The 21,764-nt window shown below is 39.0% G+C and overlaps 1 protein-coding gene across 1 annotated transcript in view; it reads right to left on the bottom strand.

Moving 5' to 3' along the window:
• The window catches only part of LOC121958891 (caskin-2-like), an 82,153-nt gene that overhangs the window by 37,980 nt on the left and 22,409 nt on the right, over window positions 1–21,764 (bottom strand). Inside the window, exons 3-4 of the mRNA XM_042508054.1 lie at window positions 7,600–7,651; window positions 2,652–2,749 (exon numbers count right to left, since the gene is read on the bottom strand). Coding sequence (XP_042363988.1) covers window positions 2,652–2,749; window positions 7,600–7,651 — 150 coding nt within the window. The remainder of the gene's footprint in view (window positions 1–2,651; window positions 2,750–7,599; window positions 7,652–21,764) is intronic.

The following is a 21,764-nucleotide window of genomic DNA, read 5'->3' as shown; positions in this document are numbered from 1 at the left end:
AATAAGCCTGTGTACGACTTGTTTGAGGTGAAGATTAAAAATGAAATAATTAATGAGGTGAATGAGGTCAAATACTTGGGGATTATATTAGATAAGAACTTAAAATTTGATAAACAAGTACAGTACATCTGCAAGAAGGTAAAACCAAACCTTAATTGTTTTCGTTTTATCCGAAGAGACTTGTCATGCAAAGCTGCACAACTCTACATGCACACTATGATTTTCTCCCATTTGTCATACTGTATCACGTCATGGTCACAAGCTTCTAAAGTCACTCTGAAACCCGTAGTAGCAATATATAAGCAAGCAATAAAAATTATGGACCAAAGACCCATGAGATGGCACCACTGTGGCATCCTGAGAAAATACAACCTTCTTGCATTTGAAAACTTCATAATTTACATTAATATCAGACTGGTTTTTAAATGTCTTCATAACTTTGTATCACCTCTGTTTTCTGCACTGATAAAAGACGTTTGAGCTCAAGCCAAATGAACACACGAGCCTCCTACAATGGTGACTGCATAGTTCCCAGGTGTACAACATCATTTGGACAATCTGCCTTCTCAGTAAAAGGCGTTAACCTATGGAACACTCTACCCACTCACCTGAAACTGGAGACTGATACAAATGCTTTTAACAGAGGACTAAAAGCATGGTTAAAAGCAAACCAACAATGTTCACATGTATAAATATGGATTTAGTTTAATATTGTTACTAATATCACGGTTGTGATCATGTATTTTGTTTGTCTTATCTCCTATTGCTGGTCATATGCTCTGTGATCTTTGAATATTACTGCTGCGATCATAACATCTGTTTGTTTTACCCCATATTCTTAATCATATGCTCTGTGTTTTTAGAAAAGCCGCCTATGGACTGGTGTTGAAAATTAGCACATGTGCTATACACACCTAAGCATTGACATCTGGTCTGTCCACTGGGACAGTCTCAATGTACTTGTGATGTCCATATCAAATAAAATAAACTTAACTTAACTTAACTTAGATGAGCTGAAAAAAAACTGGTGACTCATTTCACATTACATTTCCTCTTGCTGATACAGCTGGGTCGGTTTCCAGTTTCCGGTTTGATTTATGCATTTATGTCATTATGTCACATTCTTTAAAAGTAGCCTAAGTAGCCCAAGTCAGATTGCATTAGTAATAAGGAATATGACAGCCTGATTTATATGTTATTACATTATTGAAGTTAGGAACAGATCCACTAGCGTGTGACACGCTGTGCCTTGTTTGTAATTCAGTTTGCCTTGGCTGTAATTTACTGCCAAGCCGCGGCAGCCAGTGTCTGCATCATGAGCAGGGGGGCAGTGCATGCTATCTGTGCACGTTTTGGCCGTGTGTGTACGTTTTGAGCTTCTTGGCTACATCTATTAAAGACACTAAAACTGTACCAATAAGACAGCGTTTTGGACTTGAAGCTGATGAAAGAGCTGTCCTTACTGGCAGCAAGCGTTGCTGTGAGCTGAACTTTTGTTGGATGGCATGTCACAGCTGATTCTTGAAGTGAAATCAGGAATTATTTATACAAAAGCTACTTTTTTCACAACAAAGACCTAAACAGAGTGTCAGTTGGCTGAAGGGAGATCACCAGGAGGCTAAAAGTTTCTGCTAAGATAAATGAACATAGCTAAAAACAGGCTAGGCTCACACTACTTGCTTTTGGCCATCTTGTATATAATTTCCAGTGAATCTCACACATAAAATGCATCTTTTCTGATTTCTGATAGCTTTTTGGTTTGTTTGTATGAAGTAACATAAGTGCATATTTGATAGATTCAGTGTGGACAATGAGCTCCGGTGTTTCACAATGCTACGTGACAGTTAGACACAAGCTTTGTCGGGACTCTGTGTCATTATGTTTCACTCAGGATTGACTGCTGACTCATGTGGGACACCGGGTAAAATTTGTTAAACCGGTTTGTTATTTGGCTTAATATGAAGCTGATTTGAAAATTTGCAAACTGGCCCAACCCAAGTCACAGATATGGAGAGTACCATATGCTGAACCTTGGCACCTGACATTACAAGGTTATGAGCAATGATACACTGGGATACACCATGGTCCCTGCACTGATATGCATCAATGCTCCAGATAAGCAGCATCCTGACTGCTGTACCTTGATTAGTTCCTGCGTCTGTACAACAGCCAAAGTGTGCTGTGGGCGTCCACTAGCGTGACACCACGTGATGCTGCACTGCGTGTTCCACTTAGCATGCATGAGACCCCGGATTCCAAAACTGACAAGCTGGCAGGAGGCGCCAAGAGGTAAATTCAACCTTCACAACAGTCCTTCGCAGATCTATAGCTGACCTCAGAGGCGTCACACACGGTTAAGAGCACCACATGCCTCTGGTCTCAGCAGCCGGGCTGCCACTCCTGCACTGATTCTACAATATTTGTTCCGCTCGGAGTCTGAGGATATTTGCTGTAGCACTGCTGTCACTGCATGGCAGGCAAACTTCAAAGTGAATCACATTTATTCATGTGGGTCAAACTTATTTTCAGCTGAGTGTCAGAAAGCTGTTGAGGAAGTTTCAGGCTCAATTTAACCCCAACTGACTTCTTGAACATTTTTTTTCCTAAAGTGTGGGTTTGTTTGGTGACATTGGTTCAGCTGGTAAAGGTACCGTTGATGTCCTTGATATCCACCGTGGCCTGGGCCTCCAGCAGCAGAGACAGCAGCTCCGTGGTGCCCGTCAGAGCGGCATGGTGCAATGCTGAAAATCTGTGAGCGAGAGAGGGAAAAGATGGGAGGAGGGGTCCAGACGGAGGAAGACGGGGAAGAGACAAGAAGATGAGACAGGTTATAAATCATACTGATGACTCTACAGCAGGTGAGAGCGAGACCTTTTTCAAAACTCCAGACTGAGATTATGTTTGTGTGTGTGTGTGTGTGTGTGTGTGTGTGTGTGTGTGTGTGTGTGTGTGTGTGTGTGTGTATTCTCATCAAAACTCAAGACTGAGATTATGTTTGTGTGTGTGTGTGTGTGTGTGTGTGTGTGTGTGTGTGTCTGCGTGTGTATTCTCATCAAAACTTATCAAAACTTCAGACTGAGATGTGTGAAAGTGTGTGTGTACAATCCCATTACAAACTGCTGTCTCGGATAAGAATATATGTGTGTGTTTTATGAGTCTGCGTCCCCATACACTCATCAAGACTTCAGCCTTCAGACAAATTTGTGTGTGTGTGTGTGCGCGCGTGTGTGTGTGTATGCAGTACATGTCATCACAACTATAGACTAAGGAGCAATATGTGTATGTGTGTGTGCTCCCATATCAAAACTGCAGACTGACAAGGATCTTCAGTGTGTGCTTGTGTATACATGTGTGTGAGTAGGTCCAAGCCTCAGAGATGAAATGTGTGTGTGAGAAATTGGAGGCATAAATTCTTGGTGACGAGTTTGTGTTTGCTCGGGGCGTTGCAGACACAGTGACTGCTCCAGAGGAGGTGACCCTCGGAGGCAGCGTGTGAGAGGAGCACGAGCTTCAGCACAACAGCTACAGAGCAGCAGAGGGCTTTCAGGTGATCTCACACAGCCTCGGGCAGTCGTAGTGGAAGCCCTGAGCTCTGGGGCCGCAGTGGCAGTAAACAGTCAGGGTACATTTGGAAAGAGAACTCACTGCAGCTCTCAACAGATGTCAAAAGACCAGCTCACCACTGGGAAGTTTCCATAGTAAACGAATGCACTAGTTAAGAGTTGTTTTTTTAAGAAAACACACCAGCTTCACAAAAAACTAGGTTCAATTTAAGTCAGTCAAATCTTGTGAATGACATGACTGACATGACATGACCAATCATATTTCTGTTAGGGATGCATGATAATATCGTCAACAGTATCAGCAGATATTTACTTTAAAAATAAATATTGGAATTGGCCAACATGCTGATTTCTGCTGGTATCACAAATCGATATAGATTTTTTTTCTAACTGGAAATTAAACATGATAGTGGTAACTTGCTTGAATTAATTTTAGCGACTGGAGGCAATCTAATCAGCACTATGACAAAGTAGTGATCATCTGAATAGCCACAACACTGGAACGTGCAGCCACTGACTTATGAATAAGCAACATCCAGTAATGGAGTGTAACAAAGTACATTTATTCAAGTATAGTACTTTGATACAGTCTTCAAGTAAGTGGTACTTAATTTGAGTATTTGCAATACCTGACACTTTAAATTTCATGCAACTTCATTTAATAACTTCGTATTTCCACATCTATCATGTTCACTTTGTGAGGTTTATAACAAAACAAATTTCATGAAAATCGGTTCAAAATTAAGCCAGTTACAGTCGATTTTGTAGTGAAATCTTCATATGTCAATACACATGTATTTGTTTACTAGCAGATATTGACCTCCCTGATATGGCGCCTGGGCAGACACATCGCAACGAGCTTAGAGTAGTGGCCAATGAGGTATCTACGTTTCTAATCTCTATGGTTGGAAGTGTCAATATTCCACACTCAACTTTTTGACTGTTATAGTTCAAGCACAAAAAACTCTGTGTATGGGTTAAAAAAAGAAGAAATACCATGTTAATTAGTGATATTTAGAGGTGTCTGGGTTCTTTTCACTTTGGACAGAGCCAGTCCAGCTTTTTCCCCTTATTCCCTGTCCTTATGCTAAGTTAGGCTAACCACATTCACCGGTGAATTAATGCACTGTGTGATACTCTGTGAGGCTTAACAAGCTAGACATCATGACGTTGAGACGTCAGCCCGTGCTGATATGAAATCTGAGGGATCTCCAGACTCTGAAGTGGCTTATCTTATCACTGTCATTGTTTCGGCTTCAGCCACACACACACACACACACACACACACACACATAGTCTCAGTGTCTCTCTGGGGTGGTGTTGACTCAGTGACACGCAACTGTTTGCTAACCTTCCCGTCCTCCTCAGTCCCTTTGCACTGATCTCATATATCACAGGTAACTCCTTCCCTCCCTCCCTCCCTCCCTCCCACACACACACACACACACACACACACACACACACACACACACACGCACGCACACACACACACACACCCTCCTGGATGGACATGTTTAATTTCAACACCCCTATTGTGTATCACCTCCCACGCACAGCATTGACCCTGCATGTAGACACACGTAGAACAGGCATGAGTCAACACACACACACTGCGCGTAGACCAACACATTAACACAAACAGCAGCTTGTAGAGGGGGATTGTTCATATGTCTGATGGAATAATCTGATTAAAACTTTATTAAATGGATGAAAAGCTAAACATATTGAATAAAGTGTGTTTCTTTGAATGAATTACAGTAGCACAAACCGTGTGCATTGCCACAGAAACCAAGATGCATTCAATTGTTGATGCAGGAACCTGAGCAAGAACTGTTTTATTTCATTTGCAAAGGTGTTGTTGCTTTTATGAACAGCGGAATGTGTTTGTAGTATTGTCTGGTTCATTTGTCCACACTGGCTCTAACAGAAGCCTCCTATAAAATCTAACATATATTAATAGTTCACTATATTATTTATTCATATTTACCTGCATACAAAATACAGTATAATTCCTTCAAAACATAATGTTACCACTTTGGATAATGTTTATATACTTAATTCTGAATTGCTAAAGTCTGCTTTATACTGCTACATATTACAGAAATGAAAAAAAAATAATATTCAACAATTAAAATAATTTCACTTGGATTTGGCCGAGAGTGATTTCCACATCTGCTTTATTATGGGATAGTGTCAGACCTAAATACATCTCTTGAGTGTAATGTTAAAATCTGCTGCATCAAGTTTTACGTTTTAAAGCTGAATGTGCAGCTGTCCCGCTAGAAGTGTAAGCATTGAGTATAAACTGTGGAAGTAACAAAAATCAATTGATAAAAATGGAAATGACGAACAAAAGCAATTTGATTCATTTAAAGCCGATTAGATTCAAACAGACATGATATGATAAAAGTCATGTTTCATAATTTCCCCCATACTACATTCATCATTAACAGCACAAAATTACCATTTATCATTAAAGAAAGTGGCCTCAACGGTTGGATTAACAAAAAAGAAATTAAAAATGTGAACTGAAAAAAAGACAGATAAAATGTTGATTCATTTGATTAACTTGACTGACACTTAATTTGAAACACTGCTGCTCTGATAATCAACAGGGCCTTTTCATACTGTCAACAATTCATCATCCACAACCCCCAACTGACATTTATTGCTTACATCAAACAATTTTTGTAATTTCCACCCCAGCAAATTTTCAACCAGCTCCGTACTATTGCAAATCCTACAAACTGAAGTTCACACTGACAATACCTTTAAGGCAAACCTTGTTGTAAACATGCATTTCTGCTGCAGCCTCCAGACTGCGGAGAGGAAGCACAGGGGAGACTTTATTTTGCCTGCAGGGCTGAAGTTGATGCTCAGCTTTACCTGGGCCTTGAGGAGCTGCACTGCTCATTTACAGCCACATGACAGCTTTACTGCTAATTTCTTCTTTGCTCTGACTGCCAACACCTGAACACCTGCCCGCTCTGAGCTCATCCACTGTCACCCTCAACCACACGCTCGCTACACCCACACTGCACACTGAGCTATCCCCCAAAGGAGCGACTCTACTCTAACAACAACGTAATATGTAAATGTGGATTCAACCCAAAAACTGACATTTTCACATGGCAGTACTGCGAGTATAAATGCAGGTGAAGTCTATAGGGTCAGGTGTTTTTAACCCTCTGGTTGGTTAGATTGCGTTAGTTTGAATTCCATTATTTGTTCAACCATAGTTTCAATTTCAGCTCTCCGACACCAGCTAATAGAACAACAAAATCCCCCTTTTGTTCACACATTCACTCACTTGTGGCAGCCTGTTTTTCACAGAACGGAGCTAGCATTAGCATCAAATTTGAGGTAAAATCAGTTCATGTACTGTGTTAACGCTAGCCCGTAAGACTCTGTCTTAAAACTTTTTTTGTTGTGTGGAGTGGGCATTTTTTGGGGGGGGGGGGGCAAAATTGAAAATGACATTGTCATTTGCACAGGATCTGGTGTGCCTTGGCACATTTTTTTCCCTCAGGCAATTGCAAAAAAGCATAATACAAGCCAGGGATACTCCACGTGCTTTGCTTGCACTTTTGCAGAACAACTGGAGGATTTTAGGATGTTTCTAGGATTTAGATTATTTGTAGAATTTAAGGACATTTCTCGGATTTGGGGAAATTTCACAGTGAAGGAAGCACAGTGAATATAACAGAGTATTTCATACATAATAAATACTTTAAAACAGATTTGACAGATCAGCTGTCATATTTTAAACACACATTCTTGCCTCTAACTAAACAATTTGTTGCGATTTTCTACATTTAAGAATGAGATAATAACTCTGAAGGGCACTATATGTTAGAACATGTGTGGGACGTGGTTATGAGTCACATGATAAACACTGAAGACAAACAGGAGACAGCCACAGGTAAGGCATGTAAATCTGCATGTCAATCACAGTGACTCCTCCATTGCATTCTTTTGACTCAGGCTTATCTCACAGGCTTACACACATACAAGCATGTAAACACACTCCTCTCACCCGTCTGAGTCTTGGTAGTTGATGTTGAGTCTCTTGGTGGAGCCCAGCAACTCTGGAAAAAGACAGAGAGGGAGGGAATGGAAAAAGACTATTAGTATCTAGTGACATATTTGTCTTTTTTTCAGAGCTCTCCAGAAATCCCTCCATCCCTGCTGGACCGCGTGTGTGCTTTAATAGTGAGTTTTTTTTCCCTCCCCGTCATCACTCCTTCCTTCAAACAACCTGACAGCCCCAACAGGATGAGGCGCTTTCCTCACCTCCTGCTGCCTCACCCTTCCCTCTCTCAGTTTGTCTGACACCCTCATGGCAGCCAAATGATTCATAAACAAATGATTCTGCCTCGCAGAAATGTACCATTCCACCTCATTTACACCGCTATCTTATCACAGCTCTTTGGAATTGAGAGTGACAACCATAAAACACAAGCATGCCAGGATAAAACATACATATCTTTCTTTTTCCAAAGCGGCACTCTGTGCAAAAATAGCATTAGTCAGTTAGCAAGACTGAACAAGTTTTTCTTTTCACTCACCTTTGAACAGACAGACTGCTGCTTGTCCCATGTCTTACTCATTCATTCTGCACACCAAGAGGGAACATACTGTGGTCTATCATATAGTAACTTCTATTAGTCTTGCTACCGTGTGTTGCCACAATAACTCAAATTTGACATTTTCTTATAGTTAAAAATAGTTTCAGACTATTCTCTGTGTCTTATATTAAATTCCAGTTACTAAACCCTTTGAAATCCGAGCAAATTGGCTTCATTTCTTTCAAAAACATGGGAAAATGGCAATGAGCAATGGAAGAAAAAACTATAGTAATTAATTCATAAAAACTACAAGAAAATAACCTTAAAAATAAGGGGGGTTTAAAAGTTTAAAAAAACCCAAATCAAACTGAAAAAGAGGTCAAAAAATGATAATGATTCTGCCACATAATTTTAAATATGTAATTATGATGAATATAATTTTTTTTTTCCCCTAGCTTTTTTCTTTTTTCTTTCCCTTGATGTTTTTCCCAAGAAAATTTTCTTTAGCAATGACCCAGAAATTAGTAAAAAGTACAAGAAAATTACATGAAAACTAGCACAAACAAAAGAAAAAACACAACGAAACAAAACACACAAGTTTAAAGAAAAACAAGGAAATGAACGAAACTGCTTAAAAAATGATTTAAAAATATATAATTTTAATATAGTATTATATTAATTTTAAAAAAATCTCTATTTTTTTCAGAATAATTATCTAAATCTACTAATTTCTTGCAATTTGTGGAACATTTCTTACCAAGTTGTTCATTGCCTTTTTTCCCATATTTTTGAGAGAAATTGCACCAATTTGCTCGTCTCATGAAAGGCATCTGAAAGCAGCTCAAGAAAGGTGATGTCTCCCCAGGATTCGAAGGGTTAAACTGGTTGACAAACAGCAGCAGTTACATAATGGAAATATTTTCCTTATAGGAACCTCAAAAGACGGCTACAAAGCTGTCCAAGGTTTGCAGTGGAAGCGTAGTTGTATCAATTGTTTATCCAAGTCTAAACTTTTATTGTGACAACACTAACTTCCTCTACATGCATAATCCTCCTGTCTTCATAATCTGACTCCAATCACATCTGGCCATCATCCCGATGCGCTACTCAACCCTTAAAGCTTCATTCTAAATATATCAAGACTACTAGACTTCAGCTATCACACATCCTTCTCCTGCCTCTAAAGGGCTGGAAATGTTCCTCACAGTTAAATATCCTCAGACGTCCTACAGCGCAGACGTACTGTAAAGGCCCCACTGTCCACCAAGACCCACACAGGAGCCAGACTGCCAAGGCCTCTGAATACAGAGCCATTCATTACAGTCAATATCACTCACTGTTTTCTCCCACTTAGGTGTGGGAAATCACATATGTATGTGTGTGTATATGAGTGTGTGTGTTTGTGTGTGTGTGCCTGGGGACGACGACGGAGAGAGACAGGAAGAGAAAGAAGAGCAGAGTTAGCCAAGGGTTAAGGTTTTGGGTACAGCTGGCAACTGTCTTTGACTAAAGATTAGTGCTGAAACTGCTGCTCCTTTGTTTTTGGGGGTTTTTTTGTGGCTTTTGTGAGGTTTTTATTGTTTTTTCCCTTTTTTTATTCAACTTGGAGGTAAAAATTCACATGAAAGTGCCACAACAGAAATTAGATTGACATAAGTCATGCATTCAGTTATGCAGTTCCAGTGACAAAAAAATGTCAAACATTCTCTGGTTCCATCCTCTGAAATGTGAAAATTTGATGTATTTCTGTTTCATATCTCAGTATACAGAATCTCTTTGGGTTTTGGACTGTTGGTGAAACAAAACAAGTGATTTGAAGACAAAAATCTCAGAATCCATCGACTATCGAACCGACACCGATAGGCTTCTGAGACCAACATCTAACTTTTTGAGAGATCTGGTACACAGCAGATGTCCAGTTCAGGATATTCCTGTTTGTGCGCCACTGATTTAAACTATAATCTGTAAATATAAATTAAAAAAATTAAACAGCCAATTTAAAGCTAAACCATCTTCAGATGATAGCTGATGGGTTCTGAGATTGCGTTTCACATTATGTGTTCCGCCTCTCCACACAAAGTCATTACCTGCTGTTCAAACCTGATAAGCCAAAACTACTGGCACTACAAACAAAAACGAGAATGCCTCTGTTACCAAAATTGTCTCCCATTGCCAACAGATTCTGCCTACATATGCAGATGTTAAGTTTATGACAACATTAATTTAGGCTCAGGCAAACTGTAGTAGTCATATTTTATTTTCTCACATTTTAGACTGAACAAATAAAAATTTGATAGAGAAATAAGTGACAGATAAATTAATACTGAAAATATTGATTTGTTGCAGTCCCATTAGTGATAAAAACAGGATCTAATGAAAAACAACACTGTTGGACAAAACATCAATATGTTTTAACTAAAGTGGTTTTTGGATGGTCAAACAGCATCTGAACACCTCTTCCTCCATACCTTTCTGACTGGAAGTGAGAAGGCCAGTGTCCAACAATTTCTGAATATTACCAAATTATCGATCCAACAAGCTTATCCACATCACACAGCACTTAGCCAGGTCTGCAGAAGTGATTTACACAACCACTTCCATCTTTTCCAAAGTACCAACCATGAGAATGTCTTTAAGGAGAGACTGCAACACAAGTACAGCCATAATGTATGCATAATACAATTGATAGCATAATTTATATGTAGAGCAAAGGAATACATTTAGAGCATATGACTGATGGATCACTGTACTCTAAATATGTTAAAGGCTAAGACCTGTTTATTACAAGTTCTCACCATATTTCAATCAGTTATTTGTACTTGTGTCAGTAATTGCTGAGGTCTTTGAACATGCCACCATTGCTGCAACAAAATCAGATGGCACAACAAACACTTACAGTCAGTCAAAAGGCACCATGGTGTCTCAAAATCATATTTAAATAATCAAATGAACTGAATTCATGTATGCTTGACTTTCAAGGTCCTGGTTTTGTGGATGCTGGATGCTATCAGTTTGTCATTCATTTACACTTCCCCTTTGTTTCCTCTACCAAATATGTTTGACTAACCTGACGGTCTGCTTACACGTCTGATTGTCCTCCTTCTCATGTTTATTGGTCCACAGGCCTCGTTTTCATGATGTGGCTACTACCAACGGTATGACAGCCACAACTTGGAAAATGACACCCAATTTGTAATAAATCTCAATGATCCTTTATTTAAGTTGTATGAATAAAACTTGTTGTAAAAAAAATGGATTACATCATCAAATGTGAATGCTTAACAACAGCAGCTGTAGCAAAAAAACAACTATGCAATGAAAAGAGAATATGAAGCAATTTGTGAATTCAGAGCATAAAAATGGGTTCCCACTGGAGCACTGATTAAATATTCAATCCTTTCTTTCTGGTTTATTGATGTTATTTTCTGCTAAAAGAAGTTATAAAGGGAAAAATATTCTGATTTCCAGTGCAGTTGGGTTTTCTGTGCATAAAAGCAAATGAAAACTTCAATAAAAACACAAAGAGAGTTGTAAACTAGAATTACCGCCTCGCGGTTGTGCCCCTGCCAACCAGTCAAGTTGCAGTTTGCAGCCATATCTGTCCAGATGCATATGAAAGTAGACAAAACTTTAAATATTTATGTTGCAAAGTAGTTACAAATTCTAAAATGCAGCAGAGAAGATTCAAAGTGGACACCCAAGATTAGTGTCACTAAATCAGTATCCCACTAAACGTTTCCCTGTTCTTGAGTTTTGGTGTTGAATAATGGCGTGGGTACATTATTATGTCACAGTGAAGTTAACATTTGACCCTTTTGGATATAAAATGTCAAATAAATTCATTATTTTATCCTAGTTGACATTCGTGTAAAATGTTGTCATAATCAATGTGTGGATTCTTGAGTTATGGCCAAAAACATGTTTTGTAAGGTCACAATGACTGTTGACCACTAAAACCTAATCAGTTCATCCTCAAGTCCAAGTGAGGATTTGTGCCAAATTTGAAGAAATTCTCTTAAGGTGTTCTTGAAAGATTGAGTTCATAAGAATGGGATGGATGTGAGGTCACAGTGACCTTGACATTTGACCACCAAAACTTTATCAGTTCATCCTTTAGTCCTAGTGGATTTGTGCTAAATTTTAAAAAATTCTCTCTAGGTGTTCTCAAAATATTGTGTTTACAAGAATTGGACGAATGCTAGAATAAACTGATCTGAAACTTTGACCACCAAACTATAATCAGTTTATCTTGAATCCATGCATATGTTTGTGTCAAATTTAAAGGAATTCCCTCAAGGTGTTCTTGAGATGTTGTGTTCATGAGATGGATGAGGTCACAGTGACCTTGACCTTTGACCTTTAGACCATCAAAATCCAATCAGTTTATACTTGAATCAAAGAGGACCTTTGTGCCAAATTAGAGGGAATTCTCATTCACGTTCTTGAAATATCAAATTTACAAGAATGAGATGGATAATCTAATCAGTCCATACTTGACATCAATAAGACATCTGTGCCAAAAGAAATTTGAAAATTGAAGAAATTTCCTTAAGGCGTTCTAGAAATATTGTGTTCATACGAATTGGGGGGGAAAGATGGATGGCCAGACAGAAAAGTGAAAACTTAATGCCACTGGTCACGGGTGTCATTGATGCCGAGGCATAACAAATATTGTGTTTCTGTAATGTAACCGCTCTGCAAAATCCATGACATTCCCGAATGTCCCAAAGACTTTATAAGATATTCAAGGAACTTACAGAATGTCTACCATTTCTTCTGGAGCTTAGTGGATAAAGAAGGCATTCTCACTTCCAGGGTCAGGGGGTCATTTCCCACTGGAGCCTCCCGTGTCACTTATGCACACATTCACAGCCCTGTATGGGGTCTTCGGGGGAAATTTTCTACCAAATGGCAACACTGATCTGCACAAACTGGGCGCAGGCATGCTTTATATTTGATGAAAAGCTTGAAATGTAAGTTCAATCATTTCATGATTGAACTTACAGCAGTCCAGTGAAGTTTACATGCAGGCCTATTGTGGAGCTGTTGCTGCTGAAGACTCATGCATAAAAACAAGAGCCTGAAGGCACAAAAAAGCACATTGATAATGAGACAGATAGAGGGGTTGGGCGTTGGGCGGCTTGCCAAAACAGGGTCTAAACTGTCCCAGCAGTATGGAAAGAACAGGGCCTTTCAGGAGTTCTAGTTACAACATGAGCCGGCATTCCTCACATAGCACACCCACCGTGCTATCCTACACGCTCACTGTCTCTTTGACTATGTATCTAAGCTGTCAACTCCTTTTTCTCCCTTCTGCTTTCCATCCCCTCCCTCCTTCCCACTGTGCACAAAAGTGGTAGGGGGCTCTTTCTGACAACAGGATCAATTAATGTACCAGCGTGTTGACTCTTTGAGTGTGTGTGTGTGTGTGTGTGTGTGTGTGTGTGTGTGTGTGTGCGTGCGTGCGTGTGGCCCCCACCGCTCACCCCTAGGAGTTGGTGCAAACAGATGTGTAGTAAATCTCAAGCATTGTGTTTCTGTGCAGAGACAGGGAAATTACAGACTGTGCACCCTGCTGAAAGCCGATGTCCACAGAAAGAAAAATTACTGAATGCAAAAAGCTAAAGTGTTGTCAGAGTGGAAGACCTCTATTGTTTTCTACAGTCACAACAAACAAAGCAAAGAAACTGCGTGATGCTGTGTTTTGATAACGTGGGCAAAATCTGGCCCCCAGTAAGGTGCCTGGTGCCCCCCCCCCCAACCATTTTCGAATGTATAATAGCAATAAAGTGATTCACACTGGAAGTTGTTTTTGTACTTATTGTATACATAAGGTGTCAGAGTGCATAAAAACAGCGTCAAAATAGAGCTTGTTTATAAAAAAGTGCCAGTAGAGGATCCTCCACATTCAAGAAGCATCCTAAAATCCTTGAAATTTCCTAAAATGTTAAACATCATAAAACCCGAGAAACTTTCTAAAATTCTAGAAATGTCCTCAAATCTGAAACACCCTAAAATCCGATAACTGTTCAAAAATTCTAAAAAAGTCCTAGAAACATCCTGAAATGTCTTAAAATTATAGAAACGTCCTAAAATCTTAAGAGACATGTAGTGGGCTACTGCAGCTGGCCCCTGGCCTCCTTGCAAAAGTGGCCCCCAAGCAAAGCAAGTTGAGCATCCCTGCCTCATCAGATACATAAGTGCTGCTCTAAACTACTGTTGTGGTGCTCCCTCTGCACCTTTCCCACAATAGCCGAAGCATCCTGGACAGAAGAAAGGGATCCTGTTACTTTGATGTGGAGGACCTAGTTCACTAAGGAGTGAAGGAAATAAATACAGGAGGAGGAGGAGGTGACGGGGAGAGGGAAAGATGAATCTAAACCTCCATTCAGGTGAGATCAGGGGAATGTTTTTTTGTGTGTCAGGTGTGTAAACAAGAAAATGCATGCAGGGTCTTTTAAAAACACTCACTGCAAGATCAGACACGTGCAAATACAGAGAGGGAGGAAAAGCTGGAAAATGTAAATAAAAAATAAAAGCCGGCTTGCTTGTGTTTGTCTCCTTCGACAAGACTGCAGCTGGCAGAGGCGTCTGCTGTTTTGGTTTGCACGGCTGCAAAAATGACTTTTAAAATGTCTTTGATCATGGTCCATGCGTGTTAAAAGAAAAAAAACACTGGAAGGAAAATGCATAAAAATAAGAGAGAAAACATATGAAATTCAAGGATTTCAATGTACTACTTCTGGGTCCAGACTACACAATATCAGCCCAATAATGGCCTGACAAAAGTGGGTCGTTGGGAACAAAAATGAGCGCCAGGCACAACAGTGGCTCATTTTATCCTGTGCATTATGTCACAGAGGAGCACAACTGACAAAGCCATCTGGGATGCCTAACAACATCCCAGCAGAAAGCCTGACATGTCAGAATCTGTTGCCTTCTTTCCTCTAGCTGCACAACAAATGGTTTGAGTAGGTTTACTTCTATTCACAAAACCATGATTATATATGTAAACATTTATTGTTGGGGCTGTCAAGCACAACAATGACGTTGATCAGTAGCACCTCCATTCTAATCACTGATATATGTCACAGAAGTCATGGAGTTTTGAATGTGCTGAGATGTACTGAGCTGGCTGTCCTGACTAAAAACAAGGTTCATAGAGCTGTGAGACTGAAACAGAACAGCAAAGAAGTTGTGGGTCATATAATGAAAAGAATGAGCTGTAAGGTACTAAAACACATTGATTAGTGCAGTTTTAAATATGTAATATTAGTGAGTCAAGCAGTCTCGGTTAATGAGGTCCGCAGGGATCTTTTCACTGCAACACTTTGTGCCTTAAGGTTGATACAAGGGTATATTTTTACATATAAGAGAGTGGGTGCCCCTTAAATGTTGCTCGGTACAAAATGCTTCTCTCATTGTACTGACAGTAAATCTAGTCTTGTTGAGTGTGAAGCTGTCTGAAATTTGCCCTTTTATTTCAATATCTGAGCATACCTGAAATGCCTTGTCTTAGAGAATACCTTTGACGAAATTTGATGTCGTCTTAGATGTCGTCTTATATATCGTTCCAAAAAACACTACGTAGGCATCAAGACTGAGATTTCTAAGGAAGGGGGCGATTGATTAGGGACAGACGGTCAGAAGATGTTTAGATTTGATTTAACTTTAGTTGACCGAGCCTTCTTAGAGTCTGGGAGCAGTTTTTGGGGGATAAAGTCCACAATGGGCCAGCTCCCTCCTTGGGTCCGAGGCCGACCCAATACAAAAATAAAGAAACAGAACTCACCGAAAGGAAGGAATAATAATAATTAAAATAAATAAAGGTTGATATAAATAATAATAATAATAATAATAATAACGCTAATAATAAGTCATTTAAGAGGCAGTTATGCCCCCCCCCCTTATTTTTTCCATTTATTTATTTATTTATTTAATTTATTTTTCTTTCTTTCTCTTTAGTTATGTATTTACTGATTAATTATTGAGTTAATTTTATCTTTTTTCCCCCATTTTCGTTCTGTCTTTTTCTTTCTCACTCACACACACACACACACACACACACACACATATATTGAAATATATATATTACATATATATATATATATATATATATATATATATATATATATATATATATATATATATATATATATATATATATATATATATATATATATTTCATATTTCATGTTGTTGTTGTCGTGTTGGTGTTTATTAGTTTTGTCTGTGTTCCATCTTTTGTCTTGCAATAAAAAATAAGATTGAGATTGGTTTTAGAAAAAGGTAGACAAGCCTTTCCACTGCTATTTTGCCAAAAAGGGATTTTAAAAAAAATCATCAGAAATATGGAAAAAAGAAATTGGAATTGTGTTAAAATGTTATCAAAATATTCCTCGGATTTAACAACAGACAATTTAAACCCACTACTAACCACACCGGCTTCTCATTAACAAAAGTATAAACGGACACTTGTCAGGGGTCGTGGGTTGGGAAGAACCCCCGCACCACGACGAGGAGGAGGTAACCGGCAGACAAACAGAGCAGCCACAGTGGCCTGGGGCGAGACCTAAATACAGGGGAGAGCATAAAGGGGGTAATTTAAGGTCATCATCTCTCTCTGGAGATAAACGGCTTGTGGTCAGGTAAGGACCTCATCAAGGGAAACACTTATCAGGGGAACACATCCATCTAACGGCACTGATTACTGAGAGGGTAAACACAGGCCCTCAAACCAAACCACCGAGGCAGAGCAGGGACCTGGCTTCACTCCAACTGTCCCACAGAATTCCTAATAAGGCTCCAAAAACATCATTAGGAATGTGCTTGTTTCTGCATGCAACACACTGCTGTTGTTTATTGCAAACAGGTCTTTAGCAATACATGCTTAACCCTTTAAGACCTGAGCAAATTGGCCTGATTTACATAGAGAAGGCAATGAGCAACTTTGCAAGAAATGATGTAAAGGAAAAAAAAAGGCAGAAATTAGTACAAATTACAGGAAAATGTCTTAGTAAAAGTAAAAAAGAAAATAAATAAATAAATAAAATAAAAAAACAAGGATATTACCTTCAAAAGGTGCAAAAATATAATGAAATATGTATCTGTGACATAGTTTTAAATGTAAAATTATAACAAATATATATGCAGTTTTCTTTGCATTTTCCTGATTTTTTGAAAATGTTTTATTTACTTTTTTTGTATTTTTCTATCTCTCTTTTCAGGACATTTCTGCGTAACTTTTACTTATTTCTTGCTAATTCTTTTGGTCATTTTTTTCCAAGATGTACATTGCCTCTTTCCCATGATTTCGAAAGAAATCAAACCAATTTGCTGGGGTTTTAAAGTTTTAAATGCTCGTTCAAGGCATCTGCATGCTGCTCAAGAGATCCAGGTCTCAGAAGGTTAATATGAAATTATTTAAATTGTAGGAAAACAAAAAAGAAATATTGGAGCATAATCCATGAAGGTGTCTGCAACCTTAAATTAAGCCTCACAGTGTCTCCAACTTGGCTTCAGCAGTGTCAGCGTCTGTGGCAGGTGGTGAGGTGGCGACCAAATCTCTGCAGGAGTGCACATCTGTGTGTGTGAGGGTTTGTGTGAGGAGTGTAAAAACATTGTGATTAAACTGGGATGTTAAGACTCTCCTTGTGGGAGCCATCATCCAGCTCTCTGCGGTGAGGAGGACAGAGAGAGATTGCCTGTGTCAGCCTGAACTGCTGCTGCTGCTGCCGCCACGGCTTTCCCAAAAAAAGAGACAACTTACTTCAGCTTAAAAAATAACTGGCAATGTGGTGAGTCTTTTAGTAGCTAATGTGATATCGTTGTATCTGGTAAAGTGATGATGCTTTAAAGATTGCAGGCAAGAATTTAATAAATTTTAGGACATTTTTAGGATTTTAGGACGTTTTTAGGATTTTATGTCATTTCTAGGATTTTAGGACGTTTATAGGATTTTAGGACATTTTTAGGATTTTAGGACATTTCTAGATTTTTAGGACATTTCTCACATTTTAAAACATTTCAGGGATTTTGGAATTTTAGGATTTTAAGACTTTCCTAGGACCTCTGTCAGGGGGTAAGGGGATCCTCCACTGGCACTTTCAGCCTTCATACCCTTCTCTTTCTGCACTTCCAGAGAAAAAAGAAAGAAAGAAAATTCTAAAAAAAAAAAGAAAATTAAAAAATGTCACGGTCTGTCAAACATGCTTAGAAGAGACATATGACTGTCAGATGCAATCACTTGTAATCTTGCTAAGTCATAGACCCACAGACAGATATGTGATGAATGCAAATGCTAAAGTGAATGGAGTTTTTTCCAAATGTCAGAAAGACAAACACTAGAAACCATCCTACAATGGAATCACACTTGGCTTGGGCAGTATCATGATATTATGGTATACCAGGGTATTTAAAAATACCATCAGTATGAATTTTGATACAGTCAAGAATACACATGCTCCTCTTTCTGTTAAACTGATATGGTTATGCTGAATTGAGGCTATGTAGTACACACAATGCACCACCTGGCAGCTGAGCTGAGAAAGATGTCAACTGCAAGTGGCACAAGATTAGTAAAAAAGCTGTCTAGCGTGGACAAACAGCAAAGCCAGCATATTTTTAACATCGAACTCTGTGTATTTAGGGTTTCTTTAGACCAAACAAGAGGAACAGTGACTGATAAAAATGGTTACGGTGAAACTGTTTTTGTTATTGTTGTTGATTTGTTTGGTCTTTTTTGCATTTACAGTCATACCATACACCCTGGTGAAATATCAGAATAGTAGAGGGAATGGCCCCTCTTCTACTTCCTGCACCACTTCTTCCAGCTCCTTTTTTTGGATGATACCAATCTTTAAAATAAGCCCTCATTCTAATCTCAGGTACACACATGTAAAGACAAATACACACTAGGCTAGGGCAGTAAGTAATATTTCATACCTTCAAAGGATTTCACCAGGGTATACAGTATATGATGGGTTAAGCCTGCGGCACTAACCTTCCCCAATCACACAGCAGCGAGTGCGCTACATACTTTCAGCTTTTCAGACTGATAAAGACACAACAAACACCTACAAAATGTTAAGAAATGTAATAGTCTCACGCCTATTTTCCACATTAAACGAAAAAGAGAAATACAACTGTGCACTTTTCGAATTCAACTTTTTCTCTGTCACAGACAACTGACGAGAGTTAATTGCCTCATTAACTCATCATCAAACATATTTTATTCAAACAAAAACAAAATAACTGACCCTAAGTGTCTTGGTTAGTCGTGCTAGCAATCTAGTTATCAAGTCCACTGTTCCAAAAATTACCAGCTCCAGTTTGGTCCAAACAAATCCTGAATTCACCAATTCAGATGTAAAAAATATGCCATTATTCCCCATGGTGTCTCTCTGTACGTGCTTGCCGCTGGCTGTTTACAGTCCTTTAACTTCTCCCTCCACCACTATCACTGTGTCTTTCAGCTCAGCTGTCTGTTCCACCAGTAGAGTATAGAGACAGCTCTTATGGTGCATGCAGTGCACTAAATACAGTGAGTTGAATAGAAAGAAAAGTGCCTGTATTTAAAAACATACCTGTGGAAATTTCTAAATACCCTAATATACAGTGATACCACCCAAGCTGAATATTCACCTGGCAAAGTTTTCAAAACTGCTTTTTCTGTAGTCCTCGCTACAATACTTGTCTCCAGGACCACATTTTGCCATGACAACAAACACACATACAAACTAAGAGGGTGAAAACAATACCATAGATGCTGTCCCAGCTGGTAACAAGCCCTAAAGCAAAATCAACATCAGTCTTTCAATAGGTGAATGAGGGCCAGTCTGGTGTGGTTTTCTGACAATGCCACCACAACACCTTTTGTTTCACTATCAGTTCCACAGGGAGACTATGACGAAGTGTTGTACACAGACTGCGAATGGAAACAGAACTGGTTTCCTTGTATGCATGTGTGTATGTGTCCATGACAGTGTTAAAGTAAACAGACATAAAAAGTGGTGTAGGCTGTGTGCATGGACTGTTGATGCAGCTAGAGTCTACTGGCAGAGTTTCTTAACACTAGGAAAGAAAGGACAGTATAAACAGTGCACAGCATACACCCAAGGGCATGCATGTACACCACATTTGTAAAATGACACACTTTAGCTTAATCAATTCTTCATCAATTGCTCCATCACAGCATAATTTGCCATAAGAATAAACACTTGGAACTAGGTCTGGAGAAAAACCCTCAACATCAAAACAGCTCTGGGCTGTATTATCCAATAAATTTGCTCCATTGTTAAAAATGTAGAGAATAATCTCCCGTGGTGCCTCTGGCAACTAGGTCAGACACATTCAATATTCCCTGACAATGAGCCAGTGTGGAAATGAAACAGATGATCTGCAGCGCTGTGTTGCATAGTGTGTATTAGTGTGCGCACGTGAAGCAGCGTTGCTACATCTGTATATTTCCCCCTAAACAACAAGAGATTAGAAGAGGCATAAACACACCTGCAGGCATCATGTTACATAACATGCCTCAACCCTGCACCTCAGGGACAAAACACTTTACATACCATTCAAATTATCTGTTTACTCTACTTACTCAACTCACTACAGAGCTCCCTCTTGATTTCCATGCTCTGGGTTAGACCAGTTTACTACCTCAAAATATTGGCTTGCAGGAAAACTAATTTGTTGGTTATTAATATTCATCATAAACCTGCAGTTAACATAATGGAATAAACTTTACAGTAAGGGCTATGTATTTGCCAGGCACATTATAGTAATATTGGATTTTGGTATGGTTTTTGCATATATTATGTTCCATTTTGTGGTAGAGGATTTCGTCCATCTCGATGACTCCATAAACCTTATACAAAACTAGAAAATCAATTTTCGTATTGGAATTTCATCTAAATGGCAAAAAAGTTAAACTGGACTTGATCCACAACATACCATAAAATGCAGCAATAATCAACTTTTTTTTTTACATCCAACTGATGCAAGTGTGTCTCGGGCAGGACAAAGGACACCCGACACTGAATCTGAACAACACATTCCCATTATCTTAAGAGCATGAGAATACATTAGCACAGTAATATGGTTGGCTTTGCTTGTGAGGATGAAAAAACATTTCCTATAATTGGAAACTATGCAAAGTTCTTTCAAAGAGGGTACACATATCCTGCAAATGACCCTGACAACTATACAAATCTGTGCAACCATAGAGGTGCACACTGAAAACAGAGTTACAGGATTACATTTCAGTATAACCTGTTCCCTATAACAGGCACTGGCTTAAATCACAATATTACATCGATATTTGGACAACAATATGGAACCTGCAAAAGATATGAGATGATATCATTATATCCTCGTTGACCTAATCGTGTCTGCCTGCCAGGGTGCCCCGGAGATGATGTTTTTCTGATAGCCGACTCAGAAGCTAGCATCGCCCTGATTCCTTTGTGAAAAAGCCTATGGGATTTTTCCATCTGACTTTGGATTACGGCAGCAAAAAAGCTCTGTGGTAAACAAACATTTATAATACTTCCATGTTTTGCTCAGCAAGATAATCTTCACAAATGAACACCACTTTTATGATTATTGAAGCCTAAATGGAGATGCAAGAAGT

Source organism: Plectropomus leopardus, chromosome 19 (genome assembly GCF_008729295.1).
Source record: "Plectropomus leopardus isolate mb chromosome 19, YSFRI_Pleo_2.0, whole genome shotgun sequence".
Taxonomy (NCBI): Eukaryota; Metazoa; Chordata; class Actinopteri; order Perciformes; family Serranidae; genus Plectropomus; species Plectropomus leopardus.
This window is presented reverse-complemented; position numbering and strand designations above follow the sequence as displayed.